Source organism: Neophocaena asiaeorientalis, unplaced genomic scaffold, assembly GCF_003031525.2.
Source record: "Neophocaena asiaeorientalis asiaeorientalis breed wild unplaced genomic scaffold, Neophocaena_asiaeorientalis_V1.1 scaffold46, whole genome shotgun sequence".
Taxonomy (NCBI): domain Eukaryota; kingdom Metazoa; phylum Chordata; class Mammalia; order Artiodactyla; family Phocoenidae; genus Neophocaena; species Neophocaena asiaeorientalis.
Genome location: NW_020175393.1, coordinates 8054445 through 8078902, shown reverse-complemented (window position 1 = coordinate 8078902; position 24458 = coordinate 8054445). Strand labels below are relative to the sequence as shown.

At 39.7% G+C, this 24458-nt stretch overlaps 1 protein-coding gene across 9 annotated transcripts; it reads right to left on the bottom strand.

The window, feature by feature from the left end:
* Positions 1-519: 519 nt before the first annotated feature.
* Positions 520-24414, bottom strand: NFYA (nuclear transcription factor Y subunit alpha). Of its 9 annotated transcripts, none has more exons than XM_024766188.1 (10): positions 24279-24414; positions 18184-18331; positions 16541-16627; positions 13670-13816; positions 9905-10036; positions 9597-9702; positions 8266-8432; positions 6608-6781; positions 5726-5827; positions 520-3117 (listed from the first exon to the last, which is right to left on the bottom strand). In XM_024766188.1, the coding sequence occupies exons 2-10, from the start codon at positions 18256-18258 to the stop codon at positions 3064-3066; spliced, it is 1044 nt and encodes a 347-aa protein (XP_024621956.1). In that variant the 5' UTR covers positions 18259-18331; positions 24279-24414; the 3' UTR covers positions 520-3063. The 9 variants fall into 9 exon arrangements, with proteins under 9 accessions (XP_024621956.1, XP_024621959.1, XP_024621958.1 ...); XM_024766191.1 differs by having other exon boundaries at positions 16544-16627; XM_024766190.1 differs by having other exon boundaries at positions 16541-16624.
* Positions 24415-24458: the final 44 nt, after the last annotated feature.

Here is a 24458-nt window from a genome sequence, read left to right as displayed (position 1 = left end):
TTTTTCCTTGTTAGGCAACTTATTCCACTTCTGTTGTCTGCCAGGACAGGTCATTTGGTCTCATGGGAGTACTCCCCCTGAGCCCTTTTTCTCACACTTCCGTGTGGTAATGGCCCATTTGAGGCTGCCGGTCTGTGGCTCAGGTTGGTGAACACAAAGCAATAAAAGGATGAGCGTGTTGTGGATTTTTAACAATCAGAAATGCATCTATGTTTTTCTGCATAAATAAATCTAAAAATTACATCTTTACTGTTCTTAGTTCTACAATATATCATATAACAATGCTGTTTTGTTGGTAACTGAAGGGCTAATTTTACTCATGGAATTAATTCATCGTGTTTTCATGAACACTTACAGTGGGAAGACCAAATGTATGATCAGTCCACAGGCGACAGAAAATATTTCCTCAGTAGGGTGGGAGGGCCAAAAGGGAAGGAAAAGAGATCAAGGGGAGACACAGCTGAAAGGCTGGACACTCTCAAGTTTGACACACTGTCCACAGAGCTTACATCAAGACACTTTTAAAGCATTTTATAAATTTATTTTAAAAAATAACAATTGAAATGACATCAATGATCAATCACCTGTGCTCCCCCTACAGCTGAGGGAAAACACCTTCTGTATAGTTGAGTCCCAAAGGAAAATCAAGACATTATTATCAGGCACCCATTAGCCAGAAAAATGCTGTTGGTCCAGTGGTATAGACACTGACATGTTCAATGTACCAGTGCAACTAAAATATATATTTACAATTATCCTGCGAAAAAAAGCACTCAAGAAGTGAACTATGCATTAAACCAGTTATTCACTCATCCATTCACTCTTCTTGCATCTATGAAGCCATCACTAGTCACAAGGACAAATGAATAAAACAGCTTCTAGTAACAAAAAAATCCAAACCTCACCCCCACTTTGTGGGTTATTATGTGCTAAAATGACCACAATAAAAGGGCCATGAGCTACCTGAAATGGCAATGACAAAATGACAACTGAAGCATTTCAAATAAAACCAAACTCAAACTCGTGAAAAAAAAAATCCGCAACAATATGAGGTTGGTATTACTATGTACAAACTTATAGACACAAATAAATAGCATCTTAGAACTGTTGTTGGCTTAAGTACTAGAAATTAGGTCTGAGGAATTTCTGAACTCTGCATCTTGAAGGTTCCTAAACAAACCAAAGGATATAAACTCTTCATTGTTTTTAGTAATCTATCATCTGAAGAACTTGGGGCTTACTGAATAAAGTTAACACCTGAAACTCACATAAAGAGCCAGAAGTTTCTAGTGAGCCCACAGGTCAACCCTGCCTAACATCTGCAAGCCAGGACAGATGACTAGATTCAAGGGACTGGGGAGATACTTCACTTCCTGCTTTCTTTGCATAGCTCTGTACCTCTATTTTGTACCACTACAGTGATTTCCCTTTGTGATGTTTTCTTTAGAGGGTTTAATTTCTTTTCCTTCTTAATACAGCTAGAGTGAAATCAAAGAAAGAGCCAATCTCTACTCTTGGTATTTAAATCAAACCCAAATGTTCTTCAAAAGGATTGTTTTCCTTCTTTGTTTCCAAGAAAACAGCAACTCTTCTGAAATATCATCTTAGTTCTCCCAGGGTTCCACGTTTAGAAAAGAAACAGATTACTGAGGCACAACCCACTCTGGGAGTTGTGGTCCTGTTCCTGACCCTGCAGGAATCTCTATTTCCAGTCCGCAGTTTATCCCCAGAACATGGATGCAATGTGAAAACCTTTCCGCACAATGCCTACGGAGAAAAGGGGAAACAAACGGAAACTGGCACCAAAGAATCAGCTGCCATGGGAAGAATGAGAATATTCGCTCTCCAGGGCCAGCACAAAGCGCAGGAGTGAAGCCAACATACATCTCAAGCTCTAGTAGGCAAACCTGGACTATGTCCAGGATAGCTTGATTGAACAGTGCTTTCCAGAAATTGTCAAGGACCAAATCTCAGACTTTTCCCTTTCCGTGCTTGTTAAAAGGTTATAGTATAAATGTAAATTATTCTCTTCATCTTAATGATCCATCCCAGGCATCCATCCACTGGTGAATCGTGCTATGACAACATGAGAGTATACATACTACCCTTTGTCCTTCTAGACTGAAACAAACATGAACCTTTCTATTCCCCAAATGTTGTCACAAAGCCTGTGATTGAAAATCTCTAGTTCTGCTCTGTTTAGGAGTTACTACAAATGTCCTCAGCACTTCGGCACAGAAGTTCTATAATTTTGTTCTCTACTTAGGAAAGGCAGTGTCAAGGCCCAGCACACTCTAAATTGTCTTAAAAGTAACCACAGCAAGAACTACAGTCCATATGACCTGTCGACAGACAAGCAGACCACAACTTGTCAAAGCTAAGAGATTCAGCTATATTTTTAGTGCTTGAGTCTTTTATCAGTCTATCCCCAGAGTTAGCTTCTTCTTGGCTGGAGTCCAAAAATACCAACCTATCATCTGGGTAGAAGGGATTCTTATTATTACCACAGATTAGATGAATGTATCTCAGAGAATTTATTGTTTCCATATCATGAGATGAAGCTTCCTTGCCTGGAAACCATCTCTGAATACAAAGTGTCCATTAGTCAGCCTGAGATCCCCCATCAGAGGGATGGGTGCTGTTTGGAATCCATGGGAAGGAGTGGGCTGCAGCTTCCCTGACTGCAGTTTAGGTTGAGAAGGTCGTTCTCCTCTGCTGAGATGGCTGGCTGGCATTACCAGTCAACATTAAGTGCTAGGTGTGGTACTGCTGGGCTGGTATGGGTCCCCTGCATCATCCCAATCCATGAAATGTCAATGTCACCAACAGTCTGAAATAAGTCCTGACTGAAAGGGTGAGTCAAAGGCTTGCAACTTCAATTTGCCAGACATCCTTGCAATTATAATACTAAGCCACTTATTAAAAACTAAGTGGTTTCTGTCCTGTAGAAAAGGGCAGAATGTAATCGTCAGTGTCCCATTGGAAGAGGTGATCAGTTTCCTTGGAACAGTGGGAAACAGTGCAGGAACATGACCTTGATCAGTTCCATCGCATGGCCTGGGGTTAGGACACTCGGATGATCTGTGTCATAGCCTCTTCATCTGCTTGATTTGGATCCTACAAAGAAAGCATAACAATTAAAGTCCTTTGCAAAAGAACTGGGAACTCATGGCTCTCACTACTTATCACCAAGGGAAATACACAAACTAAGTAAACCAAAGGCTTGTGATGTATCTAAGTCTGCACACACGGATTGAAACGCAGCTCCATTAGCAAAGAAGAGACAATACACCTTATTCTTAAAAAGATTCCAAGTCTGGCCTGGCATTCCATTAATAAACACTCCAGAGTTGAGAGTATCTCTCTTTTCTAAGCACCTGTACTGTGCTCTATGCTTAAGGAGTAAGGGTCCTTAGGCGGCTAAGAAAAAGACCCAGAGAAACCAAGTCATGTTGTATATTTTCTGATCATCATATTTAAATACTGAGCACTTAGCAGGGCTGGAAAGGACGCTGGAATTTATTTACTTTAATGCACTCATTTTGTAGATAAACCTGAAGCCTGGCTGGGTGAAGTGATTTGTCTGGACTAGAGTCAAAAAGTTAGTGAGGAGCCCAGCAAGAACTAACTCCCAAATCTCTTGGCTCCGATTTAATCTTCTTTCCATTAAACTCTGCCTACTGCCTGCCTTTTACAAAAAACCTGCAGTGTTCAGACAAGGAACAGTCCTTGGGAGTTCCCTGGTGGTCCAGTGGCTAGGATCTGGCGCTTTCACTGCCATGGCCTGGGTTCAATCCCTGGTCGGGGAACTAAGATCCTGTAAGCCGGGCAGTGTGGCAAAAAAAGGGGGGAGGGGATCAGTCCTTGGAAGCTTTTTGCAACACTCCACAATAACCACCTTCAGTTCCTCCATACCAACACTCTGAAGCCTCAACTGGTGTGATCCAAGAAAAAGCTGAAACATTTCTGGAGGTGGTAGGACCAGAGGCTGGGTCTTGATCAGTGAGCATGAACAATACCCAGCCTCTACTGAGCTCTCACCATGCGCTAAGCACTGTGCTAAACAGGTGCCTAATGCGACTTACTGCATGAAACCCCAACATTCCTATAAAGTATCAACAGCATCCCACTTTGCTGGTGAAGGAAGTGAGGCTGAGTAACTTACAGAAATAGTTTGAGATCTGCTGCAGAAAGCAGTGAGCAACTAGCACGCATCCTTAAGCACGGGACTGACATGATTAAGAAAGCACCATCTTATAAAGCCAGATTTGACAGTAGTGCAGGTGGGATGTGATGGGTATACAGAATAAAGCATCAGTAAACGGGAGGAACCCATTAATTCGACAAACATTTACTGAGTGGTTGCTCTTAAATGGGCATCATGCCAAGTACAATCGAGAACAACAATCCTTGACTCTCCACACAGCTTACAGTCTAGTGAAGCAGACAACTACTGCACGATCACACAAATAAAACAATATGATTATTATCAATATTGCACTCAAAAGAAAAGGAAGGTGTGAGAAAATAATGGGGTAGAAGAGACCTCTGGATATGGCCTCTCAGATTTCAACCAAGACCTAAAAGAAGGAGATAGCCAAGCAAAAGGATGGCGTGAAAAGCTTTTACAGACCAGCTACTATTTTGAAGACAAAGGTTCCTGAACACTATAGCAAGAGCATAAAGACCAAGCAGCAGGAGGAAACAAAGCCAGAAGTGGGCAGGAGCGAGATCATGCAGGGCCTTGCTGGCCATGGTGAGAACTCTGTATTTTAGTCTTAGTGCAAATGGAAAAGGGTGGGAGTAGAAGGGATTTGAGCAGGATGGTGATGTGATACGATACACGTTTAGAAAGATCACACTAAGATGTGGAGAGTGAACTAGAGGGGCACAAGAGGGGAAGAAGGGAGACTAGGCAGCTGCTGTAACTGAAGCAAAGAAGAGCAGGTTAGACCAGGCTGACAGCAGTTACGAGGGAAAAAAGTAAGCTGATTCAGAGTATATTTTAGAGTTAAAACCAAGAGGACTTCAAGAATTGGACAATTGTAGCTTTAATAACTGGGTGAATGGACATGTCACTTGTTGAGATGAGTGTTTGGTTTAGTCATAAAAAAATAAAATAAAAACCAACAGTTTTATTTTGGACACATTGACTAGAAATGCCAATAAGATACAATCAGTGAAATTAGATGTAAGAACCAGTATGGTTACGGACTAAGTTCTGGAATTACACTGCCTAGGTATGAATTTCACTTGCACCACTTCATTAAATATTTTACCTTAGGCAAATGACTTAACCCTTCTAAACCTCAGATTCAAATGTAAAATGGAAACTATAATTCTTACCTCATGGGGCTTGAGCTTGTTGTAAAGATTCAATGCTTACAAAAGAAAAGCGCTTAACGTAATGGCTGGCACATAGCAGTTAAGTGTTAGCTGCTACTGCTACACTAAGAAACAAACCTGTTCTTTGAAAATCAAGAAAAGTGAGAATTTCAGGAAGGAATTAATAGTAATAACTGGCAAAGACTGGAAGGAAAAAAGGCCACTGATTAAAGACCTTAGTTCTTTTAAGGTGAGAAGGGCTCCAAGACACACAATGTCGCATCTAGTTTAGAGACTGATGAGCCCCTAGTTTGAAAATATCAGGAGGACAATGCGAAGGCTTCCACCCAAGAAAATACGAGGCAGTAAAGAGAAGAATAAAAGGTATAGATCTTCTTACCTGCATATGGGGGCTATCTTTTTCCTTTGGAGAGAAAAATCGTCCACCTTCACCACGCTTCCGTGCCATGGCATGACGGTGCCGAGACTCATGCAGGTATTTCTAAAATAAGAAAAATAAAACTACTAGCTGAAACTAGCATAGCTGTCTAATGCTCAAAAGTTTAGGACAGCTGTGATCAAAGCCACCGGGGGCAATTATGACCCTGTATTATGGAGAAATCTTTGGAGAAAACATAAACAGCAGCTAACCATATCTAACTATCATAAGAATGTAAATGCCTAATGAGTAATAACTAAATAAAGATTCCCCAAAGATATAAGAGAGATCACTACCTACCTCCCAATATATATCCTCTCTTTCACTTTAATAACAAACCAAATTTTAGTTGGCTGCTCAGTAAAAAGACTGCATTTCCTATACTTATTTGCAGTTAAGTGTGGCCATGTAATTAAATTTTGGCTAGTGAGATGTATGGAACTTCTTGAATGTTTCCTTGAAAGAATGCCTTTCTTATTCCCTTTGCTCCGAGGCTAGAGCCCAGACAGTCATCTTGGACTATGGACAGCAAACTAAGAATATCAGGACAGTAAGAAAGGAGGAGAATGGGTCTTGAGGACTGGAAATGTGCTACCACAGCCCAAGACAATTTATCTCTGGACTTCTTTTACGTAAGATAAAAAAAACACCCTATTTATGTCATGTTTTTTAAATATTGCAGTTGCAGCTCCATATAGCAATAATAAATGCTTTTACAAAAGGTTAACAGCTATCTAACTTCAATGTTTGGAAGGTATTCAAGGAAACAAACTACATAAAAGGTAATTTCAAAAGTAGAACCCTGCCGTTCTCATCCTGTATCCTTCCCAGTGCTATACATACCCTTCTTTCCTTTGGAATTTTCCCTTCTGCCTCTAATTTAGCCCGGGCTTGCCTCCTCTTAAGTATACGGTGGTACTGTTTGGCATTCACATAGAGAGGCTCTTCTTCAAGCATCTCTGCCCCAGGGAGAGGGATTCTCTGGATAGCAGGCACAGAGCCAGCACCAGGTACCATCTGTGTGAAAAGAAAATCAGAGCTTATTAAATAGTGACATGAAGTATGGACATGGGAGACAGCTTATTGGCCCCTGTTAGTTTTCTTCTGAATGCTACAAAAAGCAGCTTTTATAGGACACTTAGTTAAATGCAGATTCTTGGAGAACATTTACACCAAAGGCCTGCATTTTATTTCTCCATAGTGGCTGTACCAATTTACATTCCCACCAATAGTGCAAGAGGGTTCCCTTTTCTCCACACCCCATCCAGCATTTATTGTTTGTAGATTTTTTGATGATGAAGGCCTACATTTTCAACAAACATTCCAGATGATTCTGTAATAGGGGCCAAGGAGCCATACTGAGAAATGACACAACCATGTCCAAATTTTTGTCCACACAACTGCTCCATTTTCTAGGAATGTCTGCTGCCATCTAATGGTCATGAACGGTAATCGTAAGGCAATAAAAGAGCACAAGGAAAACACAAAGGAACATAGGTTCAGATTGACCAAGTGCTACTAAATGCTTTTAATTATATAAATAATTTAATTAAATTGTTAACTTACTATATAATTCAACCCATATTTTCCTAAACAAATAAAAACAGAACACTGTACTAAATGTGTGAGGAAACAAGTAATGGGCTCCCGTGCCCCACTACCTTCCCAACTATAACAGCCTTGAATGGTTGTATTGTTTTTTCGGGAAGTTCCTCTACTTCTGTGCAGGTTTCTACTCTCATTCTTTTTTGTGGTACGCGGGCCTCTCACTGTTGTGGCCTCTCCCGTTGCGGAGCACAGGCTCCGGACGCGCAGGCTCAGCGGCCATGGCTCACGGGCACAGCCGCTCCGCGACATGTGGGATCTTCCCGCACCGGGGCACGAACCCGTGTCCCCTGCATCTGCAGGCGGACTCTCAACCACTGCGCCACCAGGGAAGCCCTCTCATTCTTAATTTATCCATTTTAGGTACTGTATACTGACACCCTATTTTGACATATATGAGGATTTAGCTTTCACTCACACCACCCAACTCTCCTTCCCTATCTTCCCAATATATTTACATCACGGTTTTTGGTCTCTCTATTGATTACAATCTTTCTAATTTTGAACTTACTTCTTGTTTTACCCACTCTGGGCAATATACTTTCCACTTCCCGAAGATCAGTAGTTTGTATCTCCCTTCATTATTTGAATTATGAATACGATTACAGAAAAGCAAATACATCTGTTTATCTTCTGCTATATCTCTAGCACCTAGAATAGTCTCTGGCACATAGTAGGTGCCCAGAATGAATTATGGTTTGTTGTAATGTTTATTGTAGATAAAGTAGATCTCTGTAAGTATCTTAAGGGATTAATTGCAATCCCAAGAGGTCAGCATTATAAGCAAGCTTTATGAGAGATATCAAATTGCAAGTTGAAGAAATTTTCAAAGACAAAGATACATGGAAAAACAAATTACAGGTGAGAACAGTGAAATGAAAAATCAATTTTCTTACCATAACCATCCCTCCTGAATTGACCACATTGCCTGCCACTGGTAGTGTCACAGTGACAGTCCCTTGCCCACTGCTGGTTGTGTTGGTATTGGCTCCGGTCTGAACAATCTGTGCTCCTGCCAAACTGGCTGCAGGGATGGTGATCATGCCTGAAACAGGGACTGTAACTTTAAGAAAAGAAAACATAAAACAAACAAAAAACAGGTACACAGAAAGGAGGGAACACAGTTAGTCCCTCTTCTATGTGGCACACACTTATTCACCCTGGAAAAACATACTCCATAGCACAAGGGGAAAAAAAGCTCTCCTCCAGTCTCTCCCTGGTTTGCTGTATATAATCCAAGTAATCACAATCTTAGAAATTCTATTAACTATCTGGGTTCCAGTTGTGAATAAAACTACCCTTGAAATGGATAATTCACTGGGTATTCCAATAATAGTTTTCAATGGGTGACCAAAAAGTTTGGAGGCTTCCCTTTCTATGGGTCAGTATGACTCCAGCTATATCAACTGTTCTTATATATATGAAGAACCTGCTTCAGGATGAAGATTTTTATCAACTTTTAATTTGTCTACCCTAAATTGACAATGAGTCAAACAGCTGCAGGACTAAAACTTCCAATTAAACCAGGTACTCCAAGCCCCCAAGCTATCAACAGCAGCACTTGAGAATTTGTTCATCATTCTCTGAGCTCCTGCCAGTTCAGGCCCGAGTCATGGGAGAGCACGCTTACTGCACTCACTGGATCTTGTATACTGCCAAATTTTAATCACAGGTCAAACCTTTAGTCATAGAATACATACCTCTAATAAGGGCTATGCACTGTGTTTATTTGGTCACATGCATGTCTCACTTACTAGACTAGAGGGTCTTTGAGAAGAAAACTACTTTAGTAATGTGCCACATATACACAGTGGGCATATAAGTCTTCTTGGAATAAATTAATAATGAAGAGTGGCCCAGAAAAAAAAGGAAACAGCAAGAGCAATAAATGCCAACTTGACTTATGATGTATGTCTCTACCACTAAAGAAACTCCGTATTTCTAATCTTCTATTTAGAAAACATTTCTCCCCAGAAAGAATAAAAAGCTTATATAATCCGTAGGGTCCTAGTGGTTGTCTTTAACAACCACTGTAGTTCTACAAACGGAATCAACATTGGTCGCATATTGGTGACAAGGAACTAACAATCAACGGAGACTTAGAGGAAATTTTGTTGTTTTTCAAAAATAGGTCATATAGAGGTCACCACAAAATGTCAAAAGCAGTCATTTGCTCAGGATAAACAGGATGCCCCCAAAGTGCCACAGAAATGACAGGCACACGTACCTTGCTGGAGAATGGTGCCATCTGCGTTAACTGGCTGATAGACGATGGTCTGCCCCTCGGCAGTCTGTGCCACTTGCTGCCCCTGGACAGCAATCTGCTGTTGCGTCTGTAGGAAATAAATAATGCCACAATTGAACGGATTCCAAAGACACCACAAAGAAAAGGACTATGTAGTCCTTTTTAAGAAAAAGAAATTTTTTGGATGGTTTTCTTCCCCATTTCTACTACATGTGAAATATCTGACTCAGTTGTCTAACCCTCCCAAAGCAGCTGTGCTCCTGTGTTGACACAGTGGACAGTGGAATTACCTGCGTCTGGCCAGCAGTGACGGCTGTCTGGGGCTGCTGGATGATGATCTGCTGGGTCTGGCCCTGCTGGCCCTGTACCTGCACAGCCTGCCCACCCTGGATCTGGATCTGTCCAGGTGGGACCAACTGTATCTGCGGAACAGAACATAAAAGATTAGTATCCTGCTGACACTGGCCTCCTATGGTTCTGGAGTGTTAGTTACCCAAATTCCTCTAGAAGGCAGGGAATGCCCTAAAGAGGAAAAAAAAGAAGTCCTGTTTTGCTCTATTATGAATTAGAGATAACTTGTTTTCCATTTATGAAACAATGGGGGAATTTTGAACACTGTCTAGATATTGGATGATATTAAGGAATCAATGTCAGTTTTTAAAACGATGATAGGCTGGCACGTGTATATATTTTTAAAGGCATGTTCATTTAAAAATATACCCTAAATATACCTAATATACCATATTTTTAATAGATGAAATGGTACTACATATATTCAAAATAACCCTTGAGTAGGGGAATACAGATGAAAATGGATTTACTTAAACATAATACTAGTTTGTGTGTTAAAATGGGTGATGAGGATTCACCATACCATTCTCTTTGTTTTTGTCTGTTTGAAGTTTTTTATAATAACATATTGAAAAAAAATTAAATAATTCCTAATTTTTCCAACTGGGATTCTATAAATATGCATATACAAAATCCTTAAAAGATTTTGTACAGAAAGGTTGAGACTATCGTATCAGACATCCCTGCAGTCAAAACTGAGATTTAACAAATTAAATTAGAAAGTGTTGGTAAATAAACAAAGAAATGTATCTGGTTATCTGGATCTTTTTCTACCTGTTTTGGATAGCAAGGAATACGTGCTACTGGTCAATAGGGTTTCCTCTTCTATCTATTCATATTCTTTGCCCAATTTTCTACTGGATTGTTATTTTCATATTAATACATAAAATTTTTTTTAATGTATTCTAGATACGAACCCAGTTAAGTGTTAAAAATACCTTCTCCAAATTTTGTCTTCTACCTTTGTTTTATGATATATTTTGATGTATACAAGTTTTTATTTTAAAGTAGTCAAATCAATTTTTTTTTGTCTTGAAGAAACCCTTCTCTACCCCACAGCATAAAGAAAATATTCCTGTAAAGAGAATATAAATGTTTCCAAGTATGCTTTTTTCCATTTAGATTTGTAATCTATCTAGCAAGTAGTTTTGATATAGCGTGAGGTAGAGAATAATTTTCTTTTTTGATATCATTCTTAAACCATTTCTTCACTGATACTTTATACTATTTTTGTTATATACCAATTTCCAATATTCTTGCATCTATTTTTTGGCTCTCTACTTTAGTTCCATTGTCTATATCAAGCCAGGGATATTAATCTGAGAGCACAGATTTCACTGGAATCCTAAAACAGAAGATGCAATCCAAAAAAAAGGTTAAGTACACTTCTAAAAGACACGGTTATTCAAAAAACACTAAAGCAACCTCTAATAAAAATGGATCGAAATTTTAAGCATTCTAAGGGAGGCTATGGGATCTTACCTAGAGCCATATTATATAACATTAACAGAAAATATATTTTCCAAGATGGTTTGATTAGTTACAGTCCTGCTTGGAGGGAGGGGAATAAAATAACCACTTCAATGTCTCTTAAAGGCCAAAAAAAAAATCCCAAAATTTAGAGCTGAAAAATCACAGAATTTAGAGCTGAAATGAACCCTAGTAATCACCTGATATAAACTGCATTTTCAAATGAGAAAACTGACACTCAAATGACTTGGCCAAGATCAGAAAGTTTGTTTAATGGCAGACCTGTGAATGAAGTCAGGTCATCGCACTCGTGGTACAATGTTCCTAGCACTGAATCACACTATTTCTATTCAACAGAGAAGAGGGAGTGGCAAGGGGGGGCGGTTGGAGACGAGACAATGACAGCAAGGACAGAAATGAAACAGCAGTGTGAAACTGAGGCAAGCACACACACTAAAATATATTTAAAGGCTCACACATTTATGCATGGAGAAACATGGAAACTATTTTTAATCCTAACTAAAACTCTATCTTGGCAAACATATGCCAATAGCCTTAAAAATGATCTTACCCTTTGCCCAACCAATTCTTCCAATCCAAAGAAATTACCATAAGATTAAATTCAACTGAAAAAATAAAGCTATAAAATTCAAATACATTTATAGTAATCTTACCTATAAAAGCAAAAAAAGAAAAATAAAACAAAAATCCCTAAATACACTTTGTAAATTAGAAATTCTGATTCATCAAATTGACCATTATGAAGGAATTAAACATGATAAGAAAATCATGTGGGGGATAAAAAAAAGCAAAGTAAAACAAACAAAAACACCAAACACACAACAATGAAAACTATATGCATGTGTATAACTGTGTCTGAAAGGTGTGCGCAAGACTACAAGGGAATATGCAAAACTTAAAAGTTTGATTTATCAAGCATAGCCAAATTTTTTCAACTTATTACATTCCTCCAGAAAAATGAAGACATTAATGAAATAATTGTAACTGTTAAAACAAATTAAAGATATAAACAGCTTTAGAAAATTTTAGTAAAAAGTTCATAAACATATATACTCATTGGGATTTAGCTATTAATTACAAAGGTGAGATGACTTAAGTATATACTTCTCTGAAAATTATTTCTCACTAACAATACTTCAATATTAACCCCTCACCCAAAGTCAACAGTTCATCCTTTTTAACAAGGACATAACACTCCATATGAATATAGTATGATGTATTCAACCGTTTCTTTATCCTTATTAACAGACACTCAAGCTACAATTTTTTATTTATTTTTTTGCTAGTAGAATGCTGCATGTACAAATGTCTTTGTACATTTTTCCCTACATATTGATGATTTTGTTCCTATAGAATAGATTCTCAGAAGCAGGACAGGTAGATCAAAAGGCTTATGTATTTAAGAGCAAGATACCTTTCCAAAATGACTTTAGAATTTGAAAATTACCAAAAATAATGAGTGTTTCATTTTCTTCACACCCATTCTAGCACTGGATATAATTACTGTTTAAAATTTTTGCCAACAAGATAAAAATCCCTCTAAAAATTTTATGCCACAGAGTTGTGTGTCCTGTTTACTTTTGTTTTCTGTTTCCGAATCAGTCTTTCCAGTGGATTTACCTAACTATATGTCTGTTTACGGAATCAGCTTTTATTTACTTTTCTACATTTGTTGGTTTTCTACTTCATTAATTTTAACCAATCTTTTGCTCATTTTGTTCTTTTCCTAACTTTCTAAGAGAAATACCATTGTTTATTTGCAGTTCTTTTAAAATATTTAAGTTTATAAATTTTGCTCTAAGTACAGCTTGAGGTGTGTGCGACAGGTCTGAACTGAAATATTTCCATCACTTCCTAGATAACTCAAGTTATAAATTACATGGAAGGAAATGAAGACTATAAAATTCCCTCCCCCAGTGCCCAGAAGTGCCAACTGAGATCACACCAATGAATTATTTTATTAAACTAGATTCTTTTTATATTCTTTACATTGATTTGAGATCACGTCCAATATCTTAGTCCTTACCAGAGCTGTCCAATTTCTGTATAGCCCTGCTTTATATCACTGACACTACAAAGGTGGGAAATCGACTAAATGCGAACAGAAGGTAAGAAACAATTAAGTGCAATATCAAGTTTCAGTTTGCAACAACCTATTTCTTAAAACCTGTATCCTATTATTCTGTCTAAACATTTAAAAAAATACCACTCACCTGCTGCAAACCCTGTGTCCCAGATACAGGTACTTGCATGATGGTTTGACCTTGTCCACCAGGAACAGCCTGGACCATGATGGGTTGGCCAGTTGATGTGATTAACTGGCCTCCACTGACTTGTACCATTAATGGCTGCCCCTGGACCTAAAATAAAGTAAAATAAGAACAATGAAATAACATAAGACACAAAATGTTTTTTACCAAAAGACAATCACTGCATCTACTCTGCTGCCTTGCTAGAGGAGGAGAAGGTAGGAGAGACACTAAGAAAATAAGTCTCAAGTCCTCATCCTCAAGTAGTCTTCTTTGAAAATACAGTATCTGACTAAATGCCAAGCTGAATACTTTAGGGTCAGATATAATGGAGAATAAGCAGAGTCTTTGGGAAGTCTCAATAGATACAAGGCATTTATCATCAAATACAGGCTAAACCCATGAGAAGTATTTAATCAAATCATCAAGGCTATTATTTTTGTTTTTAGACCAATATCCAGGAATACTCTCTAGTGAAGGCTGGAGAGGAGGCAATGAGAGGGAGGGCTGATGGTGGGGATGGTGGTTGACTGCAAATAAATTCTAAGTAACTTGTAAGGAGTAAATCAAACTGAACCTAGCAACCACTCCAGGTTAGGTAGTGAGCAGCTCTGGGAGCTTTTATAGAATGCCTTTCCTCCCTACAGTTTCTCAAGCATAAATGAAACATGTATCTTTTACCCTCTCCACCGCACTGAGAATTCTAATCCTGTGGTTGTTCAAGGAGCCCACTAGCAAAAATGCCTAGAAATATATTGCTGGTCAGTTTGCAATCTCTGTGGTGGAACTTCTCACACTGGACCCTGCAATACCTGCATAGCTATTTTAGCTTTAACAAATATGAAAATTATACAAAGCACTCAAGTGCACCAAAAACTCCCAACTTTCAAGCTCCAATGAGTAAATGGATTACTCTAGAAGCCGGGGCATTGTAAGTGCTCTGTGACATCTTGAGTCTCAATATAAAAATATCTAGCCAACTGCATTCTGAAAGCCAAAAAATAAGCCACTTTAGTTCAATAGAATAGCTAAAAGTCCAAACTTTCTATCTTTGTTTCGAGGAATTATTTGTAACAGATCAAAAGAAAATCCGTATATCTGAAATAATCATTCTTAATGCTAGTGAAAGTATGTTCAAATAAGAGGAATTAGTTAAAAGACCATTCTGTCCTAGATTAGTAGATTAGATATTAAGCCTCCCCCGACCCCCAAGCATATCATAATCTTCAGGAACATTTAAATCCTGTATTTTGTCAAACTGTGCATTGAGAAATTCCACTTTACTTTTTAAAGACTTGCATATGCTCTATGAGGAAAGACTTTCCAGAATATTTATTGCATGACTAACTGAAAGAAGTATTTAAAATTCTCCAAAATAGTGAGAGCGCGAGAGGAAAGGTTTCCATTATTTTCATAAAGTACCTCCCTTTCTTCAAATAAAATCTGCCTAAGTAGGAAACACAAGTTTTAAGGCACAGCTATTAGTAATTTTCTGGCTATCCATCATCTTAACTTTTCCCTTCGTTGACACACTTTTCCCTATATATGCACACGATGAACTATTTGAGACTCCAAGGAACCCACTGTTTTTACAACATGTGAATGAATACAAGCATGCATGCATCAGACAAGAAGCCATACAGTTAAGAGCATGTTACATTCCCATTCCACAAGTGGTTAATGACAGTACTGTTTTATATTTCAATAAGATGAAGCAAGCATGAGAAACATGAATAACAAACTGCTGAACTGAGATTTGAATATAGTTTGGGAGTACCTATGAGCTCAGCTTATTTCAGCTTAATTTATGTGCGGAATTGGCTGTACATCATCATCAAACACTATGAGTGGCAGGTTTGGGAGTGGGGCTGAAAGGGTAAAGTGAAATGATTACAATAAGGGGTAGTTCACTGCAGGATACTTGCTAAGCAGCACTAATAATAAAGCGAGATGCCAGTTTTACATTCTAGGTCCTACTCTGAATCATTTCCATTCAATGGAGGGAAAAAGGCAGGGTACTCCAATCTTGTCAATTTCTCAAAAATATGGTCATCTTAGTTAAAGTAACCTATAAACTCAGAGAAGACTTATGCTTCTTCACTTATCTTTATATAGGAACCGGCCAAAATATAACCCCAATTTACATATTTAACTTGGTCATACATAATGTTAGGAAACTGCATCATTTAAGTAGGAATTCTTATGGTGGCTATAATACTTCAAGACTTACAGAAAGCATATCCCACCTCTGTCCAAGAGCTATGGGGCAATCTCTGCAGATCTAACAATAAGACAAGTCATTATTTCCCCAAGAAAGGTAATGAAAAGATAGCAGTTAAGAGATTAACAAGATTCAGAGATTAGATCAATCTTGTCAAGTGCAATCATTATTGCAGGACAGGACAGCCAAGTTGTCCTTTTAATAAAAATAAAGCACAATCTACCCTAGTAAAATGTATATATTTTCTTCTCCACTATCATAATACAAACTCAAGAAAAGTTACCATGCAATCTTATTACAGTTTGATCTCTAAATAGGTTCTAAAGCCACTTGTAAGAATTTCTTCCTGTCCCTTATACTGATTCTTTCCCAGACATTCCCAAAGAAACATTAGCCAAACGGCACTTTTCAGAAAATTGATACTGGGGTCACTACATGATTTAGCATGAAACATTAGGAAACTGGCATCTTCTAAGCCTCAAAGACAAGTTAGCAGCATCAAAGACATGCAACTGACTTTGCCATTTCTCCATGAGATCCTACCACAAACAGCACCAAACATGAGGAGAGGAGAAGTTCATGCAGTGCTTACAGAGAATCAGAGAGGGCACCACTACCTGGAGGGTCTGGACTTGCTGGCCTGAGGCGGATGCCACCTGGGCCTCAGTCTGCAACTGGACAGCAGTAACACCACCCTGCTGCTGAGAACAGGAACAGGAAGAGCTTGAAATGTGTCAGGAAGGAAATGTATAGTTCAAGACATGAGGTCACCTTACCTCTTATGGGAGAGGGAGGGTCTTCTTTCAATAGCCCCACCCTACACAGGACTTTCAAACTGTAGACTCCCTATACTGAAGCTGTTTTGTTGAAGTAACAGATTACAGATATTAGCCCTTTGTCCCCAGAGTGGAACTCAAAACACACTTCCATGACTCAAAAAACCCAATATAGCTGACATCATTAACAAAAACATTTTTAACACAGTCCTTCCCTCCAAAAATGGGTATTTGATCCTTCTTCGTGAAGTTATTTTAAAGCTCTTTTTATTTCCTCAAATGAATTCCCAAGAACAAAAAAGTTAATCAGGTTTTAGCAGCTTTGAAGCTACAATGAAGAATTTCTGGAACTGAAATGCAATCCCCAGAAAGGAAGAATGAAGGTAATCACTAGAGCCAAAATCATCTTCAAGAGGTTACTGCTCGTGTCCCCAAACTAGGATTACTCCGACTCAGCTGGACTACCTTAGAAGCAATGTTTTCACAGATTCAACCTAATTTTTATTACTCCTAATAGTAAGTTCTGACAGAACAAGAATTCACCCACCAGGGCATTGGTATGAATGGAGGGTCCTCTGTGGAATCCCCTTTTCTACCAAGGCAGTTGAAGGAAGCTGCAGTTACGTGGAAGCCAAAGCCAGCAAAGGAATTTCGATAATTAATCTCTTTTAATCAAGAGCAGCTCCTTTCTTTGATCATTAGATGGAACAACTCACCATCAAAACATCCTCTGCCCTCCCTACTAACTACTTTTCTATATTATCTAAGTTCCATTTTGGAAATAAAACATTCCCAATCTTGGCCTAAGGTTAAATCAATGCATAATAAATTTCTTTTCTTCCAGGGAGAAAAAACCAGTGAAGTTTTCCTAAAATAAAGCCAGGTATAAATCATCAGAAAATGTAATCTGTCTATAAATTCAAGAAGGCAACCTATATTAATTAGGATAAACCAGCAGCAGGGAATTCCTTTCTAATATGTGCTTATCCGTAAGTGTGGCTATCTAAATATTATCCTCATGTTAAACTAGAGCTTTTCAAAATAAGCACTGTGATGGATCAAATCAAAGGACAGTAGATTTCTTAGAAGCTATCTTGGTTTGTTTATTGTGGCCAAAGCCTTACTAGACCACAAGGTAGCTTAATCAATAAGAGAAACAACCAAATTGAATCCAGGAAGAACAAAAAAAAACCCTCCATAATTCCATCTGAAAACAGACTAGGTGTTTGATTTCTAATACGAGAAAAGGGGGCAATTTACTATTAAACCAGGCTCCCATGAAATCAAATTCTAAGTGGTTATGGACTGGATATAGACTTCGGAACAGAGAAAATGAGAGAAACTGCAAAAAATCCAATCTTTGAAAAGCACTTTAGCACAAGTCACCAGACCCACTCTTGTAAGATCTGAGACCTCTCCTACTGAGCAGTGCTATTATCAGCTCTTTTGCTGTGATGTTTAAAGCAGTTTTACTTCCATACCTGCTGCTGAATCTGTCCAGCCTGTACAACAATCTGTTCTGTTGAACTATTGCTGTTTGCTGTATACTGTTCCATGGTCCCTCCAAGTTAGAGTCTTGACCACAGTGATTTTCACTCTGGAGATCCTAGAAGACTTCAGGATGCACTCCTATTAGAAAGGTAGGAAAAGTAAAGTGAGATTGTTAATAAAGGCTTCACCAGATGCTTAACCTTGATAATGCTATTTAACATATGTAAAAAATGCTTTGTCATTTCTCATCAGCAAACTTTCCTTTCAATACTACTAGAGCAACACTTAAGAAATTCTCATTAAGCTACAACATCACTTTGTTACAAGGCCTATTTAACACTGATTTTCAGGTCTGCACATGTACTTTAGAGAACAGTTTCTTTAATTTGTAACACATTTGCACTACATATGGCAAGCAATTTAAAATTTCAGGGTTTATTATTTAGTAAGTAATTACCCAGACCTGAAGTCAAACACGTTGCTTATCAAAATCTCCATTAAGTAGTGTTAAGTAAGAAAGACCGAGCAAAGGTTTAGGAGTTTGTGTTTTAATCTAGAGCAAGGAATAAAAAGGAATTACAGAAACAGCAGGCTATGATTTTCTCTGAAAAGAGTTTAAGTTTTCCTCAGTCATGAATCTGAATGCCTAGTAATATCCCACCCTTTATTGTATAATTTTAACTTTTACTATGATAATTTTCAAAAATGTATCAAAATAGTGAGAACATTATAATGAACCCCTACGGCCATTACCCAACTTCAACAATTTTCAACCCATGGTCAATCTTATTCCACATATATCTTATCCACTTTCCACCCATCCCTGCATTATTCTGAAGCAAATCCCAGACACTTTATTATTCCAAACTCCAAAAATATGTCAGCATCTACCTCCAAAGAGTAGATTCTTTTCTTTATCGTTTTATCACAATGACATTGTGCCTCTACAATTACTTCAAAACATTAAAAAATTTGTAAGCTCTTAATATCAAATATGCAGTCAATGCCCAAATTTACTATTCTCATACACTTTAACAGCTGAAAGCTCCTTTTTGAAATAAGCACACAATTAGATAAACTGAAGTGATATTTGAGAACCTTGAATAAAGACCTGGTTCAAAAATTTTAAATTATATAAATTATCAAAGGGTAATTCACCTTGGAAACATGGGGGAGGTACAGCTGTATATAAGGAAAATGTAGATAAATCTTTCCCCAAACTTTTCTCCAGGGCTTCATGAATTCTAAAATTTGAATGACAAAGTTATGGGAGTTACATGATCTGCACATCACAGCAGCAAAGCAGTGTACCACTCTCCACAAATCCACACTTGGTGGATGATATGAATCGCCCACCGTGATTGTAAGGTGTCTCAATGTGATGTGAAGAAATCAAAATATATTCAAGTGCGTGCCCAAATATTAGGAAGAAGTATATTGATGGATGAATAGATGGAGAGAGAGATATATATAGGTATCTCTCTGAAAAGGCAAGTATAGTACATTAACAGTAGACTCTAGACGAAGGGTATACAGGTGTTTATTGTAAAACACTTTCAACTTTACTGTATGTTTGAAAATTTTTATACTAAAATGTTGGGAGGAAAATCTAATAAAAATCGATTGAGCCTATTACTCATAACCAAATTGGTATGTAGTATAAGAGTGTAAGAGTTATAAACAAGTGACAGGATGACTACATGATCACAGCATGATGGTGTGTGGCGATGTGGTTCTTCACCTCACTACCCTTGCTCTAATGGAATACTCACCAAGCACACATCTAGCTATAATTTGGATTTACATATACAGTAGCCGACAGGGAGCAGATATGATCAGAAACACAAGTAAACTTGATAGTTATTTCTCATTGCATACTGAAAAACTGGCTTTCTGATTTTTATGTCTCTTCTGAATTGGGTGACTCAGTTGGCTCCTGAGAGATTCTGGGAACAGTACAGAAAATCAGATTTGCAACCAGACGAAGTGGCTCTTCCAGGGAAGCGAATGGTCTTCCCTGAACTCTATCTTGTCTCTAACTGCAATATACACATTGCATTTATATTTCTAAACTAATAAAATTAAAAATTAAGGGTCATGATACAAAACAGTGGTGTGATTGCATTTATATGAAACCCTGAATAGGTAACAGTAATCTAGAGAGAGAGAGCAGATCAGTGGTTTCCTGGAAATGGAAAAGGGGAAGAGGGGAAGGTGGGAAGTTGACTGGAATAGAGCATTTGGAACTTTTCTGGGGCGATAAAATGTTTTATATTTTCACTGTGCTGGTGGTTGCATAGGTGTGTAAATTTGTCAAAATTCATCAAAATGTACACTTAAAATGATTATCCTTTATGTCTAAACTATATCTCAAAAGAGTTGATTAAAAAAAATAAGGATCAGGAAGGAATGTCCTCTATATTTTAACAACCCACCCCACTCCAAATCCCCTTCCTGTATAAGATTTTTTCCTTGACCGCTAATTTCCAGAAGTTTACATAGCACTGGAAGTGCAGGGAAATGACTAATAAAACGTCATGCAGATTTTCTTCTTAACTAGTTTATCCTGGTAATACAAATGCTGCAATTTAAAAACACTGAAGTCCACTATACTTTGAAGGGTCAAAAGGAAGCAGCTTCAAGTCTAACAGCAATTCTCTGTCATATTAACGAGGGAGCGATTCAGCGTGGAGCATGATATTGAGACTGCTAATGGTGAAGGCTGGACGCAACCGGCTTCTATGAAGCCACGTGTTCCCCTTACTGTGAGCTTCAATTAGCAGAACTGCAAACATCGTCGTCTTTCCTCAAGTGCCTTTCGGCCACATTCTGACAGAATTAAGCCAGCCAGCTTTAGTCTGTCTAGCTCTCACTCCTAACTCAAAGTTTGAATGTTTTTTCCTCAAAGAGAGAAAGTGAGTATGTTTATTCCGGTTAGCAAGAAAATTTCCCTTCCTCTTCACTTCAAGCTGCAGAACCTGAAATGCAGCTAACTACTTAGGAATCCATTCATTGTGGAACCACACACATTTTTATTTTAAAGCTAAAACTTCCAGAAACTCAACTATAAGCAAGTGAAAAACCCCATAGAATTATCATATTTGACAATCACTACCAGGTAAAAACTAGAACGGCAGCTTTCAAACTTTGTTGACAACTCACAGTAAGAAAAACATTTCACATCACAAATGCACATGCAACATATTAAAAAAGTAACTAAAACAAAAGTTTCATGAATATTTACCTTCATAACATGAGATGAACTGTGATAGTTTCTATTCTATTGTAAAATTACCAGCATTGGCCCACTAAATTGACTTCACAACTCAACAAACAGGTTCTGATCTGTGTTTGATAAAAGACTAGAGAACAAAGGACTGTCCAGCTTCCCCATCATCCAAAAGGTTCTGGATTGCAGTTCCTAATTTGCTTCTTAATCTCCACTAATGATGTACCACCTGTCAGACACCGTCCTGAAGGTTTTAGAAATAAAAGTAAAACTGTGACTAAGATTTTAACTTCAAAGAGTCTTTAAATTTAGTAAAGGAGTAAAAATCTGTACTGAACCCCTAAGAGAAAAACAAAGTAGTATGGGAGTATGGAGGACACAGAGTTCTTCCAATTGGGGATCGATAAGAAGGCTTTAGAAAAATGTGGCATCTGACCTGGTCTTAAGCATGAGCAGGATTTGTATATGTAATGAAGTGGGAGGGAATGGAGTGCTCCAAATGAGGATAGAGCATAAAAACAAGGAGAGAAAAATTTCCACATATGAACAGTATATACAAGGCCACATGTCAAGAGAAAGCTAAGGCCAGATTACTGTATCTCAACATTCCAGGCTAAATTTTTCTGCAGATAGGTGGAGTCTCTAGAAGGGTTTAGCAAAAAAGTGACCAGACTATAACTGTCGTTTAGAAAGAAGTCTAGCAAAAATGTTTGCTGGTGTTTTAGTGACTAGATATAACCATTTTTAAGTACCAAGGTATTCATCCAGTCCAAAGGCAAATGTAAACATTCTAAAAAATATCTAAACCACAGTGCTCCATCTGTTAGATATTTTAAGAATTAAATAAAATTTAAAAATGACTTAAACAATGAAAAACTCATTACAAAAAGTGAAAACAAAAACTGTTCCCAAATTTTTAGTAGTGGAAAGAGCACTACTCCTCAGGAGTAGTTTTCTGCAACCTACCAGTTGTATGACCTTAGTAACTGTGATTATACTAAAGGCCTACTCTATGCGGCAAGGACTGCTGCACTCGGTGCTTCACATGAGTAAAAACTTTTAAAGTCCTAGGAGAAAAATCTTCCTTTTCCCCCCAAAGTCAGCTGCTATTGTGGAGCAGAACCCCATAAGCCAGAAACTTATTTTTCCAACCTTGAAAAAAGTGTGTTTCTAGATTTCTCCTATCCGAATTTCTACAAAATAACTGCTTCCGAAAAATGCCTTAGCAAGATATACAAGTGTTTTTACCAACTGGGCTTTCCAGCCTAAACTCTCACGGCAACTGCCCACTGCCCTATACTTTCTTCCCCCTTGAACACACAGCAAAGCTTGGTGCCTCTGCACTTGCTTTTCTCTCTGTGAGCAACGCTCTTCCATTCTTTCTTGTCCGAAGAAATCCCATTATCCTTCAAGGCCAATCAAAAGTGTGGCAATGCTGGCCTTCCACCGGGGCTGTTGGTAGCTCACACATCAGTGCACCACAGAACTGAACTTGGTCCCGTTACAGCACTAACCGTGAGATATTAATTACTTGTTCACCTGTCAATCTCCACCAGGCTGGGAAGGTTCTTATCGACCTCTAACCACTCCCTCCCCAGTACACAGATGGACGCCTGGTACATACTAACTGTTCGATACTTGGTTGTCAACGGAGATTTCCTTTCACCCTAACCAAAACCCCACAAGACTGTTACGTTTCTATAAATACCTGCTGAGAAAACATCAACATACTGGAAAAAAACAAACCAAGAGATGGCTGTGGACTGAGCTAATGCGTGAAACCTGACACGTTCAAAGTGACACAGAAAGGTTAAAAGAAAATAATTGTGCATTCCCAAGGGAGCGAGAGTTCACAAGATGAAAAACAACAGATAAGACTAATGAAAGCAAATTGTGCAGCCTCCGGGAAAAGGAATGCACAGGGCTCGCCACCTTCTATAGTGAGGTTCCAGGCACCGAATGGACAGGCCTTACAGCCCGGGCAAGGACGGGTGACCGCCTGGTTGCGCTCCAAGACGGAGGTGTGCAGTTGTGCCCGGCGATCGGGGCGGGGAAGAGAGGAAATGACGAGCCAAAAGGGGGTGGTAACGGCGCCGGGCCGGAGACCCGGGACGAGCGTGCTGGGAGGTGGGGCGCAGCGGGGCCGGGGAGTGGGTGCACTAATGGATCCCCTCCACCGATCAGGGGGACAGCGGGGACGGCGGGGTGGGCGGGGCCCCCCTTTCGGCCCACCCCCTCTCCGCGCTGCACACAGGGCCCGATGGCTGCGGCGCGCGTCTTCCCCGGGCCTGCCTCCCGACCCAGAAGGGCCGCAGACAGACAAACCCGCTCACGGAGGGGTGGGGTGCGCGGGCCCCGCGGGGGGAGACTTCCCGTCCCGAGGGCCAGAGCGTGTTGAGTGCAAGGGCGGGCTTAACTGTGAGGCCGGAAGGACCAGGAGGAAACCGCCAAGGCCCCGGGCGCACGTGTGTGTGTATACCAGAGCTTAGGGGCCTTGGTGGCAGACAAACCCAACACCCCCCGGCCTGGGGCCTGAGAAGCTGTGCCTAAGGGTCGGGGGGACGGGGACGCATCGCATCAACTGGCTCTGGCACCCTGCGAGGCTCTGGACCCCGAGATGCCTGCTCCCGAGGGCGCCATCCCCGCGCGGGGCGGCCCCCTGCAGGCCTCGGCCGGGAGTGCCCTAGGGCGCTCGCAGGCTCCAGCCTGGGCCGTCGGGAGCCCAGCTCGGCTAGGCTCAGCTTGACTCCCCGGGCTCGACGGGCGCCTGGGCCTCTCCTGAGTGGTCAGCGAGACCCGCCAATCGGGGCGCTGGGGCCGGCTCTGGGCCGCTGGATATTGGCTCCTCACACTCACCGTGCCTCGCTCCCCCGGTTCGCTGCCCGCGCTGATTGGCTCCAGTACCGGACCCCGAAACCCAATCAGAGGCTCCAGCCGCCGCTGCCGCCGCCACTGCCGCTGCCTAGCAAAATGGCGAAGCCGAACAAAGGGGAATCGGGCCTCCCTCCAACTGCCTCCGCGCAGGCGCCTCTGAGA